This window comes from Arvicanthis niloticus, chromosome 9 (assembly GCF_011762505.2).
Source record: "Arvicanthis niloticus isolate mArvNil1 chromosome 9, mArvNil1.pat.X, whole genome shotgun sequence".
In the NCBI taxonomy this organism is placed as follows: Eukaryota; Metazoa; Chordata; class Mammalia; order Rodentia; family Muridae; genus Arvicanthis; species Arvicanthis niloticus.
This window is the reverse complement of record NC_047666.1, coordinates 73,377,235-73,401,959: the sequence shown is the minus strand read 5'-3', so window position 1 is coordinate 73,401,959 and position 24,725 is coordinate 73,377,235. Positions and strand designations below refer to the sequence as shown.

Genomic DNA, 24,725 nt, shown 5'->3' with positions numbered 1-24,725 from the left:
CTTAACTAATCTTTTCAAATAGTGCCAGCCCCTAGTAACTAAGAATTCAAATATATGAACCTGGGGGGGGGGGGCACCATTCTTATTCAAACCACCAGGTACAAGCTTTTTATTATTTTACATTTGAGCCCAGGTTGGCCTTAAACCTATGGGTTGCGCCTTTAGGGAGTCAAACAACTCTTTTGCAGAGGTCACAGATCAGATACCTTGCATATCAGGTATTTACATTACAATAAATAACTTTCTGGTTGGGGGTCACCACTCCATGAGTTTGAAAAGAGCTGCCACAGTATGAAGGTGAGAAGGCTGCACTAATCTTCCACCTCAGCTGTCAGGGGCTGGGATCAGAGGTCTGGGATTCTGAGTTCAGCCTCTCATCTTTTGGGTGTCTGCTCTTCCTCTTGTACTTGGTTAAGCATCCAACTTTAAGTTTAATGCAGCATAAAGGACAATGGAAATAAGCAGTTATATATTATTTTAATATAAAATGAGCTAATTAATCACTTGCAGTGAATTATCAGAAACAGTTCAACATTCCTGCTTATTGAATGTGCCAAAGAGAAGACTGGTGATCCTCTCCCAGGAGCTTCAGCCAACAGCAGCAGCAGAGGACTGACATCCTAGTTCCAGTACACCAACACATAGTTTTGTGATGTACAATGAAAAGAATTGCTTGACACATGAAAGACATCAAAATAAAATGAGCTTAAATTACTTTTTATGAAACTGCCAAAAATGAGTTTATCAAACTGATTTTAAAAAATGTCTAGACCCTCTGGCTTAGAGCTTTCATGCAGGGAGGGCCAAGGCTGGGCCCTGTAACAGTTCTTACACTGAGTGCTTACCTACTGTCATGGTTTCTTTATGCTGGGCCCAGGGAATGGCACTAGTCAAAGGTGTGGCCTTGTTGGAGTAGATGTGTCACTGTGGGTGTGGGCTTTAAGACCCTCATCCTAGCTGCCTTGGAAGCCAGTCTTCCACTAGCAGCCTTCAGATGGAGATGTAGAACTCTCAGCTCCTCCAGCACCATGCCTGTCTGGATGCTGCCATGCTCCCACCTTGATGATAATGGACCGAACTTCTGGACCTGTAAGCCAGCCCCAATTAAATGCTGTCCTTATAAGAGTTGCCTTGGTCATGGTGTCTGTTCATAGCAATAAAACTCTAACTAAGATACCTAGTCTACCTGCAAAGCCAGGACTCTTGCTTGACATTATTTTTTAGTCTTGCTAAATTGTCTAAGCCAGCCTCAAACTTAGAATCCTCTTACTCCAGGTGGCTAACATGTACTTTCTAATTCTTTAATCATTTCTATTGGTGAAAGACCAGCACAATGAGATTAAATGATTTACCCTGAACTGAACAGCAGCAGGAGCAGAGAGCACCTTTCCTGACAACTTTGTTAATGCCCCCACTAGAGTACACAAACTTCCATATCCAACAAAGAAGCACCAGTTACAATTCTTCACCAGCTGCATCTGCCTTACTTCAGAGACAGAATGGACCCACTCAGGCAAACTCAGAACTCCTCAGACATCTCTCAAGTTAAATCCCCTTCCTCATTAAACTTACACTGCTATGATCAATTGATGTGGTTCTTGGTAGTTCCAATTCCAAACTATTATGAATCAACAACAAAACAAACAAAAACCCACTCTGTGAAAGTTCTAACTAACCTGAACTATTCAAGCTATCTGAACAGTAATTACCTTTCTCCCCAGTCACTGTCTATGGGCAGTGTGAGAACCACAGTGGTCTACTTCCTGTACAAGTTAGCAACCTCTTCATCCTTTACAGGTTTCATTTTTATCTTGAAATCTGCTTCCAAGCGGGAGTGTTTTCCTTGGAGTTACCTGTCATTCTATGAATGGCAAGAAGCTGCTCAGCCTGGACCACACAGTAAGACTATGAAAGAAAGAAAGAAAAGGAAAGGAAAGGAAAGGAAAGAAAAGAGGGAAAATGTGGATTCAAATCACACCAATCGAAATAACATACCATGTTCAAGCTGACATGATGCTGTCAATTACTAAATGTAAAGAGAGATTTTTCAAAGCTAAATTCATATTGGCTTTTATTGTTATCTATCCAAGAAAAAAAGTATTTTATCAAAAAATATTTTCAACTTAGAAAAGTTCGTATTAGAAAACTTATTATGTGTTGCTCAATTTTGACAGAAAATGTTGACAAAATGTTACTTTACTACCTGTCCACCAAGCTGTACTTCTGAATGCAATTTAACTTGTTCTTCCACACCACTCTCAAGACTGGCTGATAGCCAGTCATGTTTTCAAGACAGTTTTAAGACATTAACAGAGAAACCTCACAGTCCCTTTATACACTTCTAGTAAGGAATCCTCTCAGTTTGAATCTTAGGCTGATGTCACTAAATCTTTCTATTAGGCCCCACAGTGCTCTATCATTTGAATTTTAAAAAAGCCCGGGATTGGAGAGCACTGGCTACTCTCTAAGGACCCAGGCTCAAGTTCTAGCACCCACACGGTAGCTGAGAGCCATGTATAACTCCACAGTCAAGGTTTCCAATATCCATTCTGACCTCTTGGGCACTGTACACATATGGTATATAGACGCAGACAAAAAAACTATACACTTAAAATAAGAACAAACCTCAAAGAATTTTTAATTAGAAAAAAATGCTAAAGTACCATATCTTCTAAAGAATACACTTAACTTACATGTTAGCGCTTCCTAAGATTAAATATAGTAAACTGTATTTTATTTGTGTTTGTTTTCTTCCTGGTTAGAAACTGTATTTTAGATAAAGGCTGTCAACACTCCCATAATCGAATACAAAAGGGATTCTAGTGGAACTGGTTGACGGAAGCATCAGAGTGAAGACGATGGAGAGGAGCCATGTTTTGTACTCGGTGCAGATGACTGGGCAGACACACAGGCCTACCACTGCCCCATGTAGCAGCTTCCAAGATGCAAGCAATGTGGACTTGTAGTCAAACCTGCCATTAGATGTTAACTACAGCATGGGCAGTGATTAAAGGATAAACTAGGGCAACATTTGGCCCTGAATTCAAGTCATCTCTTAGAGAAGCTTTTTTTTTTTTTTTAACAATATATGTGGAAGACTCAACCAGACTACAGCTGAAGCATTTATGTTACACTTCCAATTCTGTAAGCAACATTTCATTCAATGTTTACTTATGAATATACTTCAGCATGAATTATGTGAGAAACTCCCCATCCTTTCCCCTAACACTCTGATCTAGTCACACAGGACAAGGGATGTGACATGAGAGAGCTAATGAACTAGAGAGACGGAAGGAGCCGATCACTGTCAGACGGGAGGATTTGTATTGAAGTGTGCTCGCTTCGTCGATGACCTTCCTACCATCCCAACACTGCCTTTTGAGACTGAGGCTAATTTTTTAAAAATAGCTTATCAGACGGGCAAACAAGAGGGAAGGAGAAAAAGAAGAACGGACAATACATCTCAAGAATTCAGTACCCAGAACTCAGACCACGCCTTCAATTATCCAGCATAACGGCTAACCTGTAATTCACAGAAAATTTGAAATCTGGCACCAATGAAAAATAATCCAAGGTCTACTTTATGCTTATAAGCTGTAAAAATGGGAACCGGCAATGAAAAATTTAGCAATAATAGCCTAAGTAGCAGAGTTTAGAATTTTCTAATACATAACTGATAATCTTATACAGTACGAGAATAAACTGTACACTCAGCAACAAAAGACAAAAAAGAAGTGAATGCCAACATAAACTGCTCCGCCATTTCAACCTTATCACTAGTTTTCTTCCACATTAAAAACAAAATGGCTGTCGTGTGTCATTTTATTCAAATACACATATTTTAAATAGTACCCTCTCCCATCCTTCTACCAAGATACAACTGCTTATACATGAAGAGGAAGTGCTGGAGATGGAAGCCAGTCCCTGTTCCTGCCACACTCAGCACAAGCTTACAGAAAGCAAGAGTGCACTCTCACGTTGCTTCTGTTTTGGGGCCAAATGCACACAAGTGGATGATTTATATAAACTATCATTCAAATTATTAATAAGTCATAATTTTACTTGAGTTTAAATTACAGAAAAGTTAGTTATTTTATTTTAAAAATATAAGCAAGAACAAGTATAAATTAAAGTTCATGATAAGGCAGCAATATTAAACTATTAGGTAGCAGCTCTAATGTTCCAGCGGAGATCTTCAAGAAAAATCAAAAGGAATAAAAGTAGACGCATTTCAGGAAAATTTCAACAGAATTCCATAATGCCTTAGAGGCTGAGTTTTACAAATAAGTCAACCAGATGGACACTAATATAAAATTCTAAAGGCCATATGTAATCTTATTTCAAAGTTCTATTAATCACAATACCTTATTTATTAAATATAATTATGACAACTAAATTATATATGTTTATACTATAAAATAAGTACAAAATAAAACTTCATGTATAACCCTTTAATATGTTGGGAGAGTAATTTTCTTCTTTCTAGCTCTCCTTCCTTATCCCTCCCTCCCTCCTTCCCTCCCTCCCTCCCTCTTTCCCTCCCTCCCTCTTTCCCTCCCTTTATTCCCTTCCTCCTTCCCTCCCTTATTCCCTCCCTCTCTCTTTCCCTCCCTCCCTCTTTCCCTCCCTTTATTCCCTTCCTCCTTCCCTCCCTTATTCCCTCCCTCCCTCTTTCCCTCCCTCCTCTCCTTTTTTAAGCCATGATCTCCGTGTGGCCTGCCGTTTGCGCCTCGCCTGCTGAGCATGTGAGGCTCACCTTAGGCTCCTGACCTGAGTCTCTGCCTCACCAGTACCTGGATCACAGGCTCATGATTCAAATTTAGACAGGCACATGTGATTACAAATTTAATTTGCAAAAATTTAATTTGCTGTTTTAGAAGTTGCTTTTAGAGCCAGACATGGTGGTACTTGCCTCTGATTCTGGTAGGCTGAAGCAGGAAGATTACAAGCCCAGGCCACAGAACAAATGTTCAAAGGCCAGCTTATACTATATGAGACACTGTTTTGTTTTGTTTTGTTTTGTTTTGTTTTGTTTTAAATAAAAACAGAGGGGGGAAAACGAAAATGGAGAAGCGTAAAAGGTTACAAAATAAAAAATAAAAGTTCCTCTATCAAAACACAGAACTGTCCTCTAATAGTCAAGAATATATTTAAACTACAACAGCGTTCAGAAAATAATTCTGTGACTACTACAACTTAAGCACTGCTTAAAATATAACTGCTCTTCTATACAAATTATGTGAGTAGAATTTCATTCCTGCTTTTGGAATGAAAAGCGCAGCAGCACACAAGCCTGTGATCCAGGTACTGGTGAGGCAGAGACTCAGGTCAGGAGCCTAAGGCGAGCCTCACATACTTAGCAGGCTAGGCGCAAACAGCAGGCCACACTGAGATCATGGCTCAAAAAAGGAGAAAAGAAAGGGAGGGAGGGAGGGAGGGAGGGAGGGAGGGAGGGAGGGAGAGAGAGAGAGAGAGAGAGAGAGAGAGAGAGAGAGAGAGGAGGAGGAGAAAGGAAGGGAGAGAGGGAAGGAAGGAGGAAGAGAAAATTATTCTCCCAATTTGCTAGGTAACCTTGAAATTGTCTATTACAGTAGTTTAGCAAACATTTCTGTTTTACAATGCTAAAAAAAAAACCTTTTTCAAATTTACAATTTGAGTGTTAACAGTTTTAAATATGCATAGCAAGACCACTTACCTAAAACAATATTTATTCTAGCTCTCTAGGTATCAGATTGCATTAGATTGAAAAAAAAAAAGTTAAGAGGTCTATATGTAATAAAACTATTCTGAAATTTAAAATCTAAATCCAAATGTCAATTCAAACAAAAAGTAACTTAAGAAAAAGGTAAGACAAAAAAAAAAACACAATATTATTTTTTTCTATAATTTATGTAGCAAATTACCACTCTTTTTATAAAACTACCATAATACCTCATTTTAAAAGTCAGATAATCACAATCTTTCTAAACAAAGCTAATTTATGGCTTCTTAAAAAATACTCAATATACTGCTTGAATTTCTACAAATATCTAATGAATTAATTATCAAATATACAAGGAGCATTAAATTCCGCATGAGTCAGAAAGTACTACGGTGGTGATCAATGTTCTGGCATTGACAACAAAATGGTGAGAAATCACAGGAATTTAACCTTTGACCTCACCATCCCAGCATACTGTTTCTCTAATATAAGCTTACAGGTCTTAGTAAACATTTCAACTTTTTCACAAGCAAATTCTCTTTCCTATACAAACCTGGTCATGTTCAAATGTTTTCTAATTGTAATGTTTAAAGATAAAAGCTTCCTGGTTCTTACCTCAGATCCTGGTGCATGTGACAAGTCTCTTCACTGGCATACTGGCTGCCTAATCAGCTACAGAGATTGGGTTAGCAGCCATTTTGAGACAGCTGCACAGTCTCAGTTGCACAAAAGTGTAATTAAGATGGCTGCAATGTGCACTAAAGAACTCACACAGTGAAACCTCAGCCATGTATCAAAGCAAGCCCCTCCCACTTTGCCAGGCTGCAAGCAACTGAACACATATACTGCAACAAACAATGCAGCCACTTAGGACACAGAAAAGAAGACAGAAGGCAGCAAGTCAGTTTTGCAACAAAATGCCTGTGAATCCGGACTTGCAATACAGAGTCTGGGCACATTCCGATCCCAAACAACTTGAAATCCAGGCCACGTATTAGCAGTAACAGAGATAGAGCCAAATCACACAGAGCTAACACCAGGGAATTGCCTGAAAGAAAGCCTCCATTTCAGTCCAGAAAAAAAGGGAAGAGAAAGTCAAACCCTCGAACCCCACTCAAGACCCCTTTTTTTCTTTCTTTTTACTTTTTCTTTTTACCTTTGATGGAACACACACAACCATCACAAGAAGAGTGTTAAATCTGTTTAAATCCTATATTCATTTGATCACATTAATTTTGAATTTTAAAAAGCTAATTAAAACGTTCCAACAAAATCTGAGCTTCAAAAGTGCTCTATCTAGCAGAATGGTTGGAGTTTACAACCACATTTTTTTACTGGAGTGATACAATCCTAAAAACTAAGGTGGCAACAAGGCATATTTTAGTAATTTCTCATAAAATCAAACATCTCTGTTGTCTGAATGTCACTAGTACACTCCCAGGGTACACAGAGCTCCCAAGGCTTTGGTACAGTAAAAAGTCAATGAAGACCGCAGACTCCCTGGGAAGGGGAAACTGGGAGGACAAAGGGCACAACCTAGTCTGGAAGTGGGTAGGTCTATCAAGCCATATCTGAGAACAGTCCCAGCAAACTTGGCTTGCAGAGGAAAGGCCCCAAGGCACACAGAGGGCCTGTTCTGCCACACAGGCTCCACCAGCTCTGGAGCCAGGCTCCTCCAGTCTTCAGCACACAGTGTTCAGGCTCGGTTATCTCCTGTTGTACTCTCTAAATGCTGGTACTCATTACAACTGCTTAAGGGATTAGAGAGGTGACAGACATAAGACTGGCTGCAAGAGGTGGTAATTCATGTACTTCTGTATCTCATTCTATTTCTATATATGCTTGATACATTACGCAAAGAATTGTTACTCACTCTTGAAAGAAACATTATTCAATTTTCTATGAGATGAACTAGATAATGTCTTTGAAAACTGTCTTAAAAGGTATATCAGAAAACAAAATAAAAGTTACACATGATCAAAGCCATATCAAATTACAGTCTAGGCATCAAGCCTGGGCCTTGAGCCATGCTACATGCTTCATATCACTAACCCTTATTTTGTATTTTTTGAGACAACCTCACTAACCAAAACCCTGAATCCACTGTACATCCAAGCTGCCCTCAAACTTGCAACCCTCCTGCATCTACCCCTGAAGGCTGGGATTACAGGTATTTGTGATACCATATCTGGTCAAGCCACAGTAACCTTAGAGTACTGTGGCTGAGGATGGTTTGCTTATTCAGGAAAAGCAAGATGCCAAGAAACTGGGAATGTTTGGAATAGATGCGCTCACTGTAAAACTTCCATGTAAATGTAATAGGGTAAGACGTTAAAATAACCAAAATAAAGCTAACCTGATAAACCTTAGATCCTATCAGCTGCTACTGATTCCAATGGCAGGCTTTACCACCACTCTGTGGTATCCAGAATAGGCTCAAAGACTAACAGGCAAACTTTAATAAAAGCTGAAAAATAACTTAGCTGTACTCTCAACCATACAGCTTTAGCCGACCTCTTCAGATACTGGTTTTCTCCCTCTAATAAAAACAAAAAAGGATAATGTCAGGCCACTGTCACAGCTGACCCTTTTGTTCCATGTCCCAGAAAAACAGCCCACCTTAACAGATAAATTCTAGTCTGGATTCAATGGGTTTTGCTTGTTTGAAACAGTCTCACTCTTTAGTACTAGACTAGCCTAAAACTTACAGCATTCCTCCTGCCTCAGCCTTCCAAAGTCCTGGATTAACAGACATGGGCTAGAACACCCACCATTCAGAATTTAGAACTATCTATCACTAATGGTCTTCTCCTTACCACCCACCCTCTTCTCCTTACAGTATCCATCACCGAAACCTGGGATAATTGCTTCAAGATCTCTAATTCCTATCTCCACTGCAATGACCACACTTCAACACTCTCTTCACATACCAGGTAAGATCAGAAACTGCATCTTATTTGTCTTCCATTTGAATATCATTTTTCCATTCAATAATATAAAACTATCTGAACTCACAGGGTACATTAAGATTCTCATTATTGTTTCTGACAGAAAAACTCAGAAAACTGTGGTTTTTTGTAAACCTTTACTTGTAATGTCTCTTTTCATCCTAATTTTTCTCCTATAAGACTGCAGTTCAGAGTGCAATGTGCTAAAGATACCTTTTATACAGCACACTCCCATTTTTAGTGTTTTGAGAGGGACTGCAGTATCTACTGTTTGCACAGAATACTTGAGTTCTAAAACAGCTGTAGAAATGTTTCAACTTTGTATTGTACTGTTACTGTTACCATTTATTATCATTATCATTATTATCATGATGATGACGATGGTGTGTGTGTGTGTGTGTGTGTATACGAATGCAGAAGCACACATGCATGCCCATGGCTTGTGCATGGATATCAGAGGACTACTTCCAGGAGTCGGTTCTCTCCTTCCAAAGTAGGTTTCAGAAACAGACCTCGGGTCAGGCTAGTGCAGCATCCTGTTTCTTAATTAGAATATAACAGATTTCATTATGACATTTTCACATATAATTTAATTACTTGTTTTTAAATTCTATTAATATCTCTAAGTCTAACATGGCTTGACTTAATGCCACATGAAATCTTTTAGGAAATTTTAGATGAGATCACTTACGAAGCCACATCATTTATTTGTAAAAATAAATGACTTGGAAAGGATTTTAACATTGGGTAACCAGTTCCATGACAATCTCACATCTCATCTCTCAAAGGAGAAAGTAGCATGCTTTGTCACAGTCCTCTCTATCATCATGACAGTAACGCAGGCGTGTCCCAACTGCATCCTGCAGTCAGGATGGCTCTGCTCTAGGAATCTGGTCTAATTAATTTGTAAATGATAAAGTCGTATTACAATCAAGAGTCTAAACAGCCCTGAAAACAAGTGTTACAATCACTAACTTTTATATCCAGAGAATGTAATCATTTGCAAGAACTAAACAAGTAGCAATGAGGGAGGGAATTCACTTCAGTCAACTGCTATATTTTTTATTTACCACATTAGTGGAATAGCTTGTGTGTAAATTATTGAAAACTACTTTTAAAAAGATATAAAAGGGCTCTAACATACAAACTAGACCTTCACTGCTTCACTAGCCTTTCTGGGTCCTATGGCAAACACTGTAACTGTTTTCTTAGGTTACTGACTAAAATCCTAAACAAACTCTAAACACAACATTCCACTTTCTCACCCCATTCCCCCTTTTGGAGGCCCAGTTCTTCCCCTGCAGCATTTACAGACTGAGACCCACAAGGTGGCTGCAAGAATCAATTCCCTTGCAGGGCAGTGGTGGCGCAAGCCTTTAATCCCAGCACTTGGGAGGCAGAGGCAGGTGGCCTACAGAGTGAGTTCCAGGACAGCTAGGGCTATACAGAGAAACCCTGTCTCAAAAAAAAAAAAAAAAAAAAAAAAAAAAAAAAAAATCAATTCCCTCAAGTACCTCACCCATTAAATGAAACATATGATCCACTCCATAAAATAGAATAAGCTTGTAAATTTTTTAAAAAGCTAAGATACAAATTGAAGATACCTCATTTCTTCACCTCTCATTCCATTCAATCCTACAAAAATTACACATCGGAGTTTTGTTTTTTGAGTTTTGTTGTTGGATTTGTTGTTTCATTGTTGGGCTTTTTGTTTTTTCTTGTTTTGGGGTTGGTTTTTTTTTTTTTTTTTTTAGGTATTTTTGGTTTTGTTTTTCTGTGCTTGTGATCAAAACCCTAGCTTGCCCATGTTAGGCAAGTACTCTACCAGTGGGCTTTATTCCTAACCAGTAATGATAGTTTTCCCAAGGTGTAATTTCTTTTCTTCAAATGAAAGTAAGATAAGAGCTAGCAAGATCTGGAAGATGAGTACCACTGCAAACTGACAGAGTACAAACTGAATGAAGAGATTCTTAATCCTCTTCCTCCATGAATCAGAATTTTATTCTCCATGCATAAAATTGGAAATGTTTTGTGAGAAGACGGTGGTAAAATGATTGCCACAAATCTGATCCTTAGTATCTACTGTGTAAGGCCATGGGCTGTAATCCAAGGGCTGGAATGCAGAGACAAGAAGACCCCAGAGCTTGGCAGCCTTCGAGTCGAAGTTCAATGTGAGACCCTATCTCAAAAAAAAAGTGATTGAAGAAGACACACAACATTGACCTCTGCTAACCCTAATCCAGCTGGCCTCCACATGCATTATATGTTTATATGCAGCCCCACACATAAATGTGTACATATACATACACATGTGCACAAACTTACAAAAGGGAAAGCATAAGTGTCTGACCAATATAAAACCCAAGACATTTCGAGGAGCTCACCAAAACTGACCCCCCAAAATCATACTAGAGAAAAGTTTAAATCTATCTAAATTTAGACATTTCAATTGACTTCTATCACATTATATTATGTAATAAGCCCCAAAAAGGCACTCAATCAAGCCTTTAACATGAAAGACAGAAAGCAAATCAATACATTACACATCAGCAATACACTACACATCAAGAAGAATACTATAAAAAGTTGCACTTTCAAGTCCAGAACAGAATAGTATAGGCAGGAAATGAAAAACAGAATTTAATATAAGAAATGAAAATTTCAGCCAGGTGATAATGGTGCATGACTTTAATCCTATCACTCAGGGAGGCAGAGGCAAACAGATGAGTTCTAGGACAGCCCTGACTACAGAAGAGAGTTCTACAATAGCCAAGGCTACTCAGAGAACCCTGTCTCAGAAAAGGAAAGAAAGAGGAAGGAAGGAAGGAAGGAAGGAAGGAAGGAAGGAAGGAAGGGAGGGAGAAAGAAAGGAAAAACTCAATAAAAAAAAAACTGATGAACTTGAAGAAAGCTGCTTCAACAGACAAAGTATAAACAGAGAATAAATGGAGTATCTATACAAACACTCAAAATGGAACAGCCAAATGACAGAAGATATCACCAATGAAATTATTTACAAAAACTTTCCAGTGTACAACACTAGTGAGCACTTACTTCCTGTGTACAATCTTCCATTGCAAAACAAAGAAAAATGACTTCAACCTAAAGTTCTATACCCAGCCAAACTATCACTCACACATTAAAATACCAAATGATATTTTTCTGACATAGATGATCTTTAAAATCCACAAAACTATCTCATATGTCCTGTCTAAAAATAAAATATAACATTTACTACATACTATAGTTTCCTCCTCCTCAGAGACTAAGTCAATCAAAATATGTGGCATCTGGGAAACAGGGTCCTACAAGAAAAAGAAACCTCCATAATACTGAACAGAAGTGTAATTAAAGTTAAATACAAGAGAGGCCAGAGAGACTTGTGACATAAAGGAGTCATTATTCTCATGAATTAACATCTATATCGAGGGACTAGGTCAGGATTTTCATGTTAATATTAATACAAAGCAGACAACTTTGTGAAAGCACTATTTAATGTTGATAATCTAATTCAAAAAGACCTTATAATAAGCTAAATTATCAGAAACATTTTAACTAGTTCTGCAGAAATACTGTTCAAAATTATTAAACTGAATAAGGGGAGTCTCTCTGTCTGTGTCCCCACCCCCTCTCTCTTTCTCTCTCTTTTCATTTGGTGTGGGAAGCAGAAACTAGCCCACGCTACAGGTTATGTGTGGAAGTCAGAGGGCACTCTGCAGGAGTCAATTCTTTCCTTCCACTTTGTGGGTCCCAGGAACTAAACTCATGTGATAATGTTTGGTAGCAGTCAGCTTTATCCACTGGGGTATCTCACAGACCATCTCTTACTTTTTATAAGTCAGTTTATATGTTTTCAGTAAGAGGCTTATGTTGGTGGCATACTGATGAACATAGTTATCTTCAATGATAATATACTTTCTGGACCAGCAAATAGAATTACTAATGGAAAAAAACTGATTTTTTTTTTCATCATGAAAAGATTCACTGTAAATCTAGTGACCATAATAATCATGTGGCTTGTTTAGTTTTTAGTTGGGCCTAAAACCAGATTCTCACACAAAAAAATTATAATTAACCTTTCTAAATGTATGAATTCCTTATGTATATATTATCAAACCATTTTTTCTAAATTACTTTTCAGAGCATTTAAATTCTATCTGTATAATCAAGACTATTGTCCATAAGGGTTTTTTTTTTTATTGTATTATGTGTGTTTATGATGTGTGTGAGGAATATATGCCACAGCACACATGTGTAAGTCAGATAACAACCTGGAGTCAGTTAACTCCTTCCAACTTTAAGTGAGTTCTAGGGATAGAACTTTGGTTACCAAGCTTATACAGCAAGTGCCTTAACCTGCTAAGGCTTTATAAATATCTGGGTAGGAGTTGGGGGGAGTGTTTGCATATGCATGTATGCATGCATGCATGTGAGTGCAGGAGACCATCAAATATCCTAAAACTAGAACTACAGGCGATTGTGAACCACCTGATATAGGTGTCAGTAATCAAACGTGGGTCCTATGAAAGATCATACACACTCTAACCATTGGGCCATCTCTCTAGCCCTATTATTACACCACATGGATGTTAAATCTATTTTCAGAGAAAGGAAGAATAGCAATAGAGTTCAGTATTAGAGTACTTGCCTAGCATGTATGAGGCCTTAGGTTTAATACCCAATACTGCAAAAATAATTAACATAAAAAGCAAAGAAAGAAAAACTGCAGACACACCAGGTAGTTGCCAAGATCCTAACACAAACTACAATAGCTCCTTACTGTGTTATAACTTGTTTCAAAAAATTCTCTGCCTTTGTTCTTTTTGTCTTTAATTTACTTGATTCATCTTTGAATATTTTTTGAGTCTCACATTATCCCAACTATACTTGAAATGTATCTGCTACTTTACCTCCAGAATGCTGTGGTTATAGGTGTTCAAGATTATGCCAAGTTGTATACAGTGCTGGAAATCAAATCCAAGCTTTTATGTACAGTAAGCAAGTGTTCTGCCAACTCAGCTACACCCCTCGACACATTGCCAACTTTTTAATCACTTAATCTGATAGGGAAGGAGAAAAGAATACAAACATAATACACAGGTAATTACTTGTGTGGTTCCATCATGGTTTCCAGAGTTGGACTTGAGGGTCTAAAGTAAGCTCAAGCACAGAGGATGAGGCATGAGGAGGATGACCTTGTAGCCAGACTGAGCTACAGACCATGACCTTGTTTGTCTCAAAGCCTGTCCTTTAATAAGCCTTCAGGAGGCAGAGAATTCCATTCAGCTCTCTGTGACTTTGAAGCCACCCTGAAGTACAAAAGAAGTTCCAGGCCGGCCAGGGTTACCCACTGTCTAAAAAACAAAACTACAACAAAAACACAAGAAAAAGACAAACCAAAAGAGGATGAGGTACGGCTCAATCGGCAGAGAGCTTGCCTAGCAATCCAAAAGCCATGTGCTCAATCTCTAGACAGGAAGGCACATGATTGTAATAACAGCACTCAGGGAGTGGGAGGGAAAGGGGCCGGAAGCACAAAGAGTAAGAGAAAGGGAAAAGTGGACAAGAGGAAAGAAAGGGAGAGAGAGGGAAAGAGGGGAGGAAAAAATGGAAAAGAAAACAAACGGGGAAGAAAAAAGAAATAAAAGAAAATGACAAATTCTTGTTTCTAAGCCTTAAAGTGTGACTCTCCTGTATTCTGCCAAGATGCCAAGCTTTGTGCCTTGTTCCTCATCAAAGTCCTTCTTTACGGGCACTTCTGTCCCAGGGTAACAAAAACAAATGCTCTATGTAATACACCAGATGCTGAAAAGCTCTCCACCAAGGTCAAAGGTAACATAAAAAAGACAAATAATTACGTTTTTCTAAGAAAATTTGCTTTAAGAAGACCCAAAGGCAGGACAAAATGCCAGTATCTTAACACTTGCCATCTATTTCCTAGGTTCATTTTCACAAAGCCAGCAAAATTTGACTATTTGAGTTCTCTTTATTTCTTTTTTTTTCTCATGCCCCTACAAGTTCAGTAAGTATTCAAGCAGTAAGCAGACTCCTTTCAAAAAAAAAAAAGATGATTTAAAAGTATAATAATGTCATTAGTAATTAATAATATGAGCTGGGTATGGTGGCACATACCTTTGAACCCAGAACTTGGGAGGCAAAGACAAGAGGATTTCTGTGAGTTTAAGGCCAGCAAAAAAAACAAAACAAAATAAAATTAATGTCACTGCAATCAACATAAAAAAAATTTAATGAAATAACAAATGTATATAGAAAGTAGGAAAAGTATAGTAATTTAATGCTCCCAAGTAAAATTATTTTTGTATTTATTATGCAATAAATTTGGTCCCATCCTGGCCAAACATTGAGTAAATAACTTTTCAAAATTCTACCAAAATAATAATAATGGTTTCAAATACTGTAAAATACTTTCTTTTAAAGCCTACTTTTCCAGCTTCTAACTGGCTTACTTTCTTATAAGATGTTTAAAAAAAAGAGAGAAATTTAGTCTTATGCTCTCTCATAATTTAACCCTCCTATTATCAACACTCAGAAAACAGTAAAATGGCAACTTACTGAGCGATCATACGAACCGTTAGGCGTCTAGAAGTGCATGCTCTTAATGACTTTAAGTACACGACTTAAAAACTCCTCAAATTTAAATTTACTGTATATGATTCTAAACAAAGACTATTGTTGTTTTGATGTAACCAAAAGAATCTAATGTTCATCTGCAAAACCACACATCGGCTAACACAACAGTGAGAACACGACATGGGTATTTTAGTTAAACAGTATTGTAAAAACACTTATCTACTATTTAATATAGTGTATGGCCCTACAACACCTTGCAACTCTGAGGACCTTTGTTTCAACCCCAGGACCTACATAAAAGGTTGATGAAGGCAGTGGTAGCACTTGTCATCCCTGTACTAGGAGGTTGATGTACCAGGGTTTACTAGGCAGTGAGTGCCACGATGACGAGACCTTCTCTGCAAGGAGGTAGGTAAGCACTCCTGCATCTGTGTATGCACACACACAAAAACACACAGAGACACATAGACACACACACACACAGAGACAGACGCATGTGCGGATAATTTAACAATTATGAAAGTCAATTAAAAGATACTTAGGCTGGCAGTGGTGGTGTACACCTTTTATCCCAATTTTAGGGAGGGCAGAAGCAGAGGGATTATCTGTGATTTCAAGGCCAGTCCCAGAACAGCCAACTTGGTTACACAGAGAAACACTGTCTAAAAAAAAAAAAAAAACAAACAAAAAAAAAAACAAAGCAGAGCTAGAGACATAAAAGGACCTGAGTTCAAAGCCCAGAACCAGACATGGCAGTCAAGTATCCATAACCCAAGAGCTCTCACAGAAAGAGACACAACGCCCAGAAGCTCCCAGGTCACCTAGATTGGTGAACCCAAAGCAATTAAGGCATCCTAGCACAAATGAAGTCAGAAACAAGAACAGTCACCTGAGCTTCTACTCTGAAGTCCACACAGAAGCCAAGGAGGAGCAGAAACACACAAGTACATGCATACGTGTCATACACACAACAAGATTACTTTTAAATAATAATGAGTTCTAGAAGAAAACAAAATGGAAAAAATCATCTCACAACAGGCAATACTTTGTCTACAGGGAAGCTCTGGAAAAAATTATAAATTAAAAAGGCAGTGCCGCCAGATATGGTGGCACAGGTCTTTAATTCCAGCACTGGGGGAGACAGAGGCAGGTGGATTTCTGTAAATTCCAGGACAGCCTGGTAAACATAGTGAGTTCCAGGACAGCCAGGGCTGCACAGAAAGACCCTTACTTAAACAAACAAAAAAGGTATTTGAACTAAATAGAAGGAAGAAAATTCTCAAGACAAAATAGTTTGAAAAGTTAGAAAAAAATTTAAAAAAAAAACAGCTCCAATAAATAGGGAAGTTGGCATAGCTGTTGCTGACAAGTAGAAAGAAACATTAACATCCATAATAGAACACACACACACACCTGAAAACAGTTCAGTTCACAGGGAAAAAAAATCGACTTTATTACTTAAAGTTAGTGACTACCCTTAACTGGTGGCAGTGTGAGAAATGCCCCCCCCCAGGGGAGGGGGGAGACAAAAACAAAGCAAACAAAATTAAAAATCTCTACAGTGTTTTATTTTGCAAATCATTGTTGTCAAGCCCTTAGAAACACTGTTTTTTTACATTTATTTATTTTTATTTTTTTCCAAGTCAGGGTTTCTGTGTTGTATGCCACTTCTGGCCCACATAGAAACACCAATTTTAAACAGCCATTGTTATAGATTGTGGCCTGTGTTCACCATGTGTTTACTGTAACAAAATTTCTACTAGAAAAATAAGCCAACAAGCTACCGTGACAATGGCAGTAACCAGCACTCAGGAAACTGAGGCAAGAACAGCCTAGGGCCTAGGCCAGCCTGAGCTACATCTGAGAAGCTGGGAGGTGAAGGAGGGGAGAACAAATAGAAATAGAGCCACAGACTGTCTGAGCAGGGGCACCCATCCAGTACAAATAACCTTCATATATCTAAAATCATAGCGGAGCCAGGCACTTAATCCCAGCAGAAGCAGGTACAGATGTTTAAATAATGCATTGTTATGTAATTATTAAAAAACATTTTAGAATACTAAAATGGCGAGATAGTCATAACACCTAAGTTAAAAGAGCACATATTGTGCTGGGGAGTGCAGCTGGGCGAGACAGTGTGGGCTCAGCATGCCTGAGGCCCTGGATCTGACCCACAGCAGAACCAAGATGGAAAAATGCAGGAAACTAGTTAAAAATTAAGTCAGGCAGTGATGGTGCATGACTTTCATCCCATATATATGTGTGTGTGTGTGTGTGTGTTTGTGTGTGTGTGTGTGTGTGTGTGTGTGTGTGTATACGTATATATACATATATATACATACACACATATATATGTATATATGTGTATTTATAGACAGATCTATCACAGCAAAAGTCACAAAGATCACCAAAGTAATTAAGAGTGATTACTAATATAATACTAAATCTTCATAATGTGTAAGTGTAAAATATTCAAACATAGTACAAAAATTAAATCATTTTTAAAAAATAAAATAACCTAGTAGTATGTGTGTATATATATTATATAATATTATATTATAATATTATATGTATTATATATACACACATGCACAGTGTATGTCAAAGTTTCATTTAATCATAACCAAACTAAAATTTCACACTTTTAGTACTTGTTTCTGAAATACTAAAGAATCAACCACTGACATTCAGACAATTCATCAATTTTAGTAAATTTAAAATTGCATTTGCCTTCTAAAAAATATAATAGCAAAACTGTCCCCTCAATATTGAAATTGCATGTTATATAATTTTCCAGTGCCTCTTATGATCCTCAATATTAACCCATGACACAATCACCCATGCATTCCAACAAAAGTGTTAAGTTTAAATATATATATATTATATATTATATATATATAATACTAGGAGTACAAAATGGGGTGAAGGGGAACCACCTCAGAAACCTTCATTCTGAATACAAGACAACAGAGGCTCAAGAGTCCCATTATATCACATTTAAACCTGCTTGCTATAGGGAAGAGAAAGACTCTTCCCCACCCTTCCAGTCCATGCCATATGTCACATACGTCACATCGCTTAAAAAAAAAAAATTAGCCCAAAGTGGTCCTTTCAATTATATCCTATTCTTTCTAACAGTATTTGTTTCAGGTAACAGAGACACCCCAAACCAATGGACATTATATGCAACAGCACCTAATTTGACAACAGACTAATTTACACTTGGCTTACATAATCAACCAAAAAAGCGACTGTACATATGATGGCAGATAAAGTTTATGAAACCACTTTCAAGTTTTTAGACTAGTGAAACAAGTGGTAGAATAAGAAAATGATATTAAATTATATGTATATTGACCCAACTGCGCTACATACAAGTGAAATTTAGTGGCATCACAACTTTAATCAGTAGCATACCCATAGTTATTTTAAGAAACTAAAACCAGAACATATACAGCTAAAAATTATGTAAAGCGTACATCATACACATATACTACAGTGCACATAATTTTTTAAAAACTCAAACTTTTTAATTGATTTCCTTAATACATAAGGGCCTCAGTATAACTTGGAGTTATTTGTAAAATTCTTCATCAAACAAACGGTATCAGGTATAACAGCTTATATGTCATCACAAAATAATGAGAAAACGAGTTCATTAATTATTTTTAACATTTATCTAACTGAAGAAATAGTAAAACTAAAAACATGAAAGATTCAAGTGCATGGCAAACTGTTCAGAATTAAAACTTCATTTACTTTGGGTGAAATATTTCTTTAAAAAAAAAAAGAGAGAGAACCCTGGCTCGAAAAAAAACAAAAAAAAAAAAGAAAGAAAGAAAGAAAGAAGAAAGATATACCTGAGAAAACTGAGATTTCAACATAACTTGTACATTCTTGTCCTCTGAAACTAACAATTCAAAAATAAAAGTTTCTATTTTGTAAGTTTCTATTTTGTTAATACTGCACATTCAAAAGCGAACCGGTAAAAACGGGGTTAAAAGTGTATTTACAAAAGTGCAGCTAAAGTAAATGCACTTCCCCCGAGAACACCACTAGGTGCCGATCTTATCTCCCTAAATGGAACGCGAATCCAGAAATACCTAACTAAACGCGAAATTATAATCGAGAACCACAAGAGGTCATTTGTACCAAAAAATCAAGTCTGCACCGGTGAGACCGTCAGAAAAGTAAAGGATTTTATGGTACGGGCAGGTGTACGACACGAGAGAAACGTTTTTCCTCGGAAAATGTGAAAAGAAGAGGCACGAGATGAAACCCCCTCGAGAATGAGAAAAATTAAATCTAGAACCCAAATGGCGTCCAACAAGAACATTAGCTCTTGAAAATGAATATTGCGCTTGCGCAGCCACCGCCCGGCCAGCTGCTCAACTGCAGCTAGAGCCCGACCCCAAGCGATCACGTGCTCCCATGCAGCGCCCGCCCGCAGCTCCGCAACCGCGCAGGCGCACACTCAACTCCCGCAGCCGCCATAATGCGGTCTTGACTCTTCCGAAATACAATAGTCATTTCGCCGACTGTGGTTAGAACAGCCCCTGGCACTCGCATATACCTTCGGGGGCGGGAGGTGAGGGCCTGGGACCCGAGTTCCTTCCTACGGAGCCGTCCCGTGCAGCCGTCCCGGACGCTGCCGTCTCAGCCGTGCGCTCCACTCGCCGCCACCGCAGATTCAAAAACAAACCCGCTTCTCCCCAGCACGCGCCGGGGCCGTTATGCAAATAGATGGGGGCGGAGCTTCGTGGGCGCACTATGTACTCCACCCACTGCGCGATTGGCCAATGAACGCGCGCGATGCCTATTCTCCATGCAAATCTCCGGGATTTTTATTTGAATGAGAGATTTTGGCCACGCCTCCTGCCTTGAAAAACGAGGCCCGTCTGCGGTGGTGGCGCTGCCGTCTTTTCAATCGCAGGCAGGGGTGATTTTTTTTTTTCCAGTTGGCTTTTTTTTTTTTTTTAATATATCCTCGAAGTGGTTCTTTTTGTTTGTTTTTTTGTTTTGTTTTGTTTTGTTTTATTTTTTGCATGGAGATTCCTCAGTGGCCACCTCTCCATGAGACTTGAGAAAAGAAGTAGGTGAGTGTTTAAAAAGCTAAAAGATTTTTCCATAAAGTCTAGAAGCCTGGAGTACGGTAATTCAACATTTTTTTTTTAAATCTTTTTAGTTTTATTGAGGAAGATTCATGCAATTTAGCCCAGTCTAGCACTGAACTTGCCACGTAGCCCACACTGGTCTGGAATTTGAAATCGATTTGCCTCAAGCTCTCCAGTGTTGCTTACAGGTATTATTTAAAGTTCACTAAATGTGTTAATCATCAAGATGTGGAAATAAACATCTTTTGGGGGGTAGTCTGTAACAGTGCAAACACTACCAATCATACCCTCACAACTCATAAATTCACATATCTCTGAAATAGAGATAATAATAATCACTGTTCCCAAAATTGAGAAAAGCTAGAGTGTAAGAAAGATTCTAAATATGTTTTGTAAATCAGTAAGAGTCAGAAAAGAAAATATTAGGTGGAAAGTTTAATCCTTTAAACTTAACTTCTCCCTTAAAGTATTTGTTCTATAGTAACTTAAGCAATTCCTGTGTTCCAAAAGTTAAGTAGCTGTCTGTCAGTGCTGAGGAAATCTGCTCCCTTGGGTATCTGTGCCTCAGTCCTGAGCAGCAGTCAGGGAGGATGAGGCAGATCTTGAGAGAACAAAGATAACCTGGGGCCATGTACTCCCAGATCATCTGGAGCTTGACACTTTCCAAGAAGCTCAGGTCTTTCATTATTGTCCTGTGCTTGACAGTTCAACTAGGACGTTAAACAGGCAAAACCAAGGAATTAGAAATTCAAGAAACAACTCCTGGGGACATGAAATGTGATACAGTATCCGGAATCTAGTGACACCCCGTCCACATGCTAGACGAGGGCTCTACTACTGAGTGATAGCATCAACCCTGAATTGTCAGAATCATGAGATGAACACATCACCCTCCCTCCTAAATTTAGTTCATGTGTAGTTCTTAAGTGTGGGTTGGATTTGTGATCCCAGCACTCCGAAAGCAAGTCAGGCAAATCCAGAACTTCAAGGCCAGTCTGGTTCACAGAGCAAGTTTCAGAATACCCAGGAGAAACCCCCTTTCTTTCTTTCTTTCTTTCTTTCTTTCTTTCTTTCTTTCTTTCTTTCTCTTTCTTTCTTTTTTCCTTCTTTCCTTCTTTCTTCCTTTTTTTCTTCCTTTCTTTTTTAATATTTATTTATTTCGTGTATGTAGGTACACTGTCACAGTCTTCAGACACACCAGAAGACAGCATCGGATGCCCATTACAGATGGTTGTGAGCCACCATGTAGTTGCTGGGAATTGAACTCAGGACTTCTGGAAGAGCATTCAGTGCTCTTAACCACTGAGCCATCTCTCCAGCCTCAGAAACCATATTTAAAAAAAAAAGAGAGAGAGAGAGAAAAGGAAAAAAGTGGATGGTTTTTATAGATGTAGTTAAGATTCTAGATTGATTTTGAGTTGAAAGAGAGATTACCTTTTTTTTTTTTTTTTAATTTTTTTCGAGACAGGGTTTCTCTATGTAGTCTTGGCTATCCTGGAACTCACTCTGTAGACCAGGCTGGCCTTGAACTCAGAAATCTGCCTGCCTCTGCCTCCCAAGTGCTGGGATTAAAGGCGTGCACCACCACCGCCCCGCAAGAGAGAATATCTTGAATAGACTTGATTTAATCTAACAAGAGACCTTAAAAAGGGAAACACCCAGATGAGTGTGGCGGTACACTTGGGTGGCAGCAGCAAGCCAATCACTGTGAGTTTTAGCCAGCCTAATCTATATAGTGAGTTCTAAGACACCTTTGACTACACAGAGAAACCTTGACTCAAAAAACGAAGGAAGGAAGAAAAGGAAGAAAGGGGAAGAGAAAGGAAAGGGAAAGGAAAGAAAGAACAAAGAAAAGAAAGGAAACATGAGCCTCCGTGTTCCTGCTCCAGCCCCAGTATTCCTGTGACAGACCTGAACATGTTGGTTAGGGGCGGATTGGAAGGATGTTGGAATCGGGCCACTGAGTGTTGAGAACTCCGTGAACTGTTCTGTAGAAGCTAGACCGATAAGAATGTGGAGAGCAGTGCAGAAGATGGTGGCCTGGCTTGTAAAGTTTCAGAGGGAAGTAAAGATTCTACGAAGCCATTTTGTGTGAGGAATGTGTGGTGTTTGGTGAACTGGAGCTGAAGAATGAGCTGTGATTAACAAGAGACCAGAACTTTGTCCTTCTGGGACAATGGATGATGGACTGCTAGGGTTGAAGAACCAGCTGTGACTAAGAAGAGATCGTTGAGGTGAAACCTTTTGGGACATGTTTCTTCAGGACCAACACACAAAAGATGTGTTTCAGAGATGGCCAAGGTTGTGTTGCCTCATGCTGTCAGCCAAACTTGGTAGTTTAAAAGTCACCCAGGTGAGCCTCCATGGAGGTCTGGGAGAATCAAACAAAGGTTCTCTAGAAGAACAACCAGTTCTGAACAACCAGGACAATTAGTGAGCCATCTTTCCACCCACATGTGCCGACTCTACTTCTGTTTAGTGATGGATCTTCTAAGACCAGATCATGCACACCAGACTACCCTCTATAACAACCAAAGTCACGATTTCAGCAAGATCAGATTTCTCTGGTGGAGCCCAAGCAGTTCCAAGCATCCCTGGCCCTGTAGATGAAGTCCAGATGCAGGAGTGAAGTCCCTCTAAGGCTGACTTCTGTGGGCCTCAGTCTTCTCCTGAGAGAAGAAGTGCCAGTGCTGGTTCAGATGAGTGAGTACAAAGAGAGGAAAAAACAACCCAACCTTATCAAAAACTCAAGAGCCTCAGCACCTTGACCTTCGTGCCTCCGAGCATAAACAGCATGAGCAAGAGTCTGCAGAAGTCATGAGACACGTCCCGTGGTCTGAATATGGATTTCTGGTCTGCAGGAAGCCCCAAGGGCTCTGGGTTCTTCCTCTGGGCTTCTGCAGGATAGTAGGCTACAGGGCTAGTCTTGGCTGTTTCACTGGGTGATTGTATAAAAAGAGGAAGTGAACAACCAAAAAGAAGTCTATAGGGGATTTGTAAATTTTGATGGTTTTTTTTTTCCTCTTTGAACGTGTGGAGGGGTGATATTTAAAATTTTAAATAATAAATGTATGCTCTGAGCCTGGAGCATGTACAAGTGCCTCAGCACTTAAGGCTGAATAAAAGGGGCTTATTTTTTAAGGTTTTAAATTGTTTTGTTATGACCAATTTTGTGAAGGCTTCCCCTATGTTTTCTTATTTGTGGCTTTAGTTTTCAGACTTGTGTTTATGTCCTTAATCCACTTTCAAGGTATTTTGTTTTGTTTTCTACCAGTAAGCCATGTGCCCAGTCCTTTCTTATTTTTTATTATTTTTGTTTATTTGACCTTTTTTTTTTTTTCTTTTTTAATTTTTGCAACAAATCCTACAAAGTTATCCAAGCTTAAACTTAATGAGGCCCAGACAAGCCTTGGATTTGACATCCTCATCCTCCCAGGTCTCTGGGATTACAAACATGGGCCAGCAATCCTGGTGAATTGAATTTCTTGTTTATAGTGTCAGGAGTCTGAATTGTATATTCTGCATGTAGATCTCAGTTTTACATGCTCTGTGACGTAACTATTTTGCTGCTTTGCACCGTGAGCTGCCATTTGATTCTCGACAGTGTCTCTCATTCTTTTACCTTTAGGCAGATTAGAGAACCAAATTTAAAGTCTCATCATCAGACTTCTGTTTCCCTGAACCCACTTCTGGAACTGATGATGATATCCAGTAAGGATTGGGTAAGAGGATTGGACACCCTCCTGAGTTCTGGGCTTAAGTTTGCTTAAGCCCCCTATACTTGCCTTTAGAACCGATAAAACAGTAATCCACTCCGATTAACTAGACCAAAAGGGAAGGAGTCACCAGGTAATTAAGCAGAAACATGAGGCCCATTCATTGCTTAAGTGGAATGGCAAAGGGATCTATTGCTTCTATTGTCTCCACTCCTTGTGAACAGTCATTCTTCTGTTGGTTGGTTGCTTGTGGTTATGGTTGCTCAAACAGATTTGGCAGCTGAGAGAGCTAAAGGTGAAGTGAAGGAGACAGAATGACCCAGAAAGTGCCAACCTCCCTATTACCACATCTGAGTAAGAGAACTGCTAGGATTTTGCTTCTGCCTTCCTGGTTTCATCAGATTCTCTTCTGGACACTCTAGCACTGAAAATATGGGAAGCCAAAATATAAATTCATAACTCTAGGCAAGTTGAACAAGGTCTAACCACAAGTACTTACACCTGACTTGATTTCACTGCCCGGGTGACGAGCCTTAACTCACGAAAGAGGCCAATCAATCAGTCATTCCGCCTCCTTCTTTAAAGATAATCATAACCCTTCGCTTTGTACTTCTCTAATTCCCTAAGGGATTCTTTGTCTGAGGTTACAGTGTAT

General features: G+C 38.8%; 1 protein-coding gene across 2 annotated transcripts in view; it reads right to left on the bottom strand.

Annotated features, from left to right (window-relative positions):
• Atf7ip (activating transcription factor 7 interacting protein) overlaps positions 1-19,957 on the bottom strand; it is a 91,914-nt gene extending 71,957 nt beyond the window's left edge. The window contains exon 1 of one of the 2 annotated variants that reach the window (XM_034511557.2): positions 19,814-19,957. Coding sequence is in view for 1 of the 2 variants with exons in the window: in XM_034511556.2 (XP_034367447.1) it covers positions 6,317-6,333 (17 nt within the window). In the remaining variant the exon portion in view is untranslated. Of the gene's footprint in view, positions 1-6,316; positions 6,448-19,813 lie in introns of those variants that run through there. The other variant, XM_034511556.2, reaches the window with a different exon arrangement.
• Positions 19,958-24,725: the final 4,768 nt, after the last annotated feature.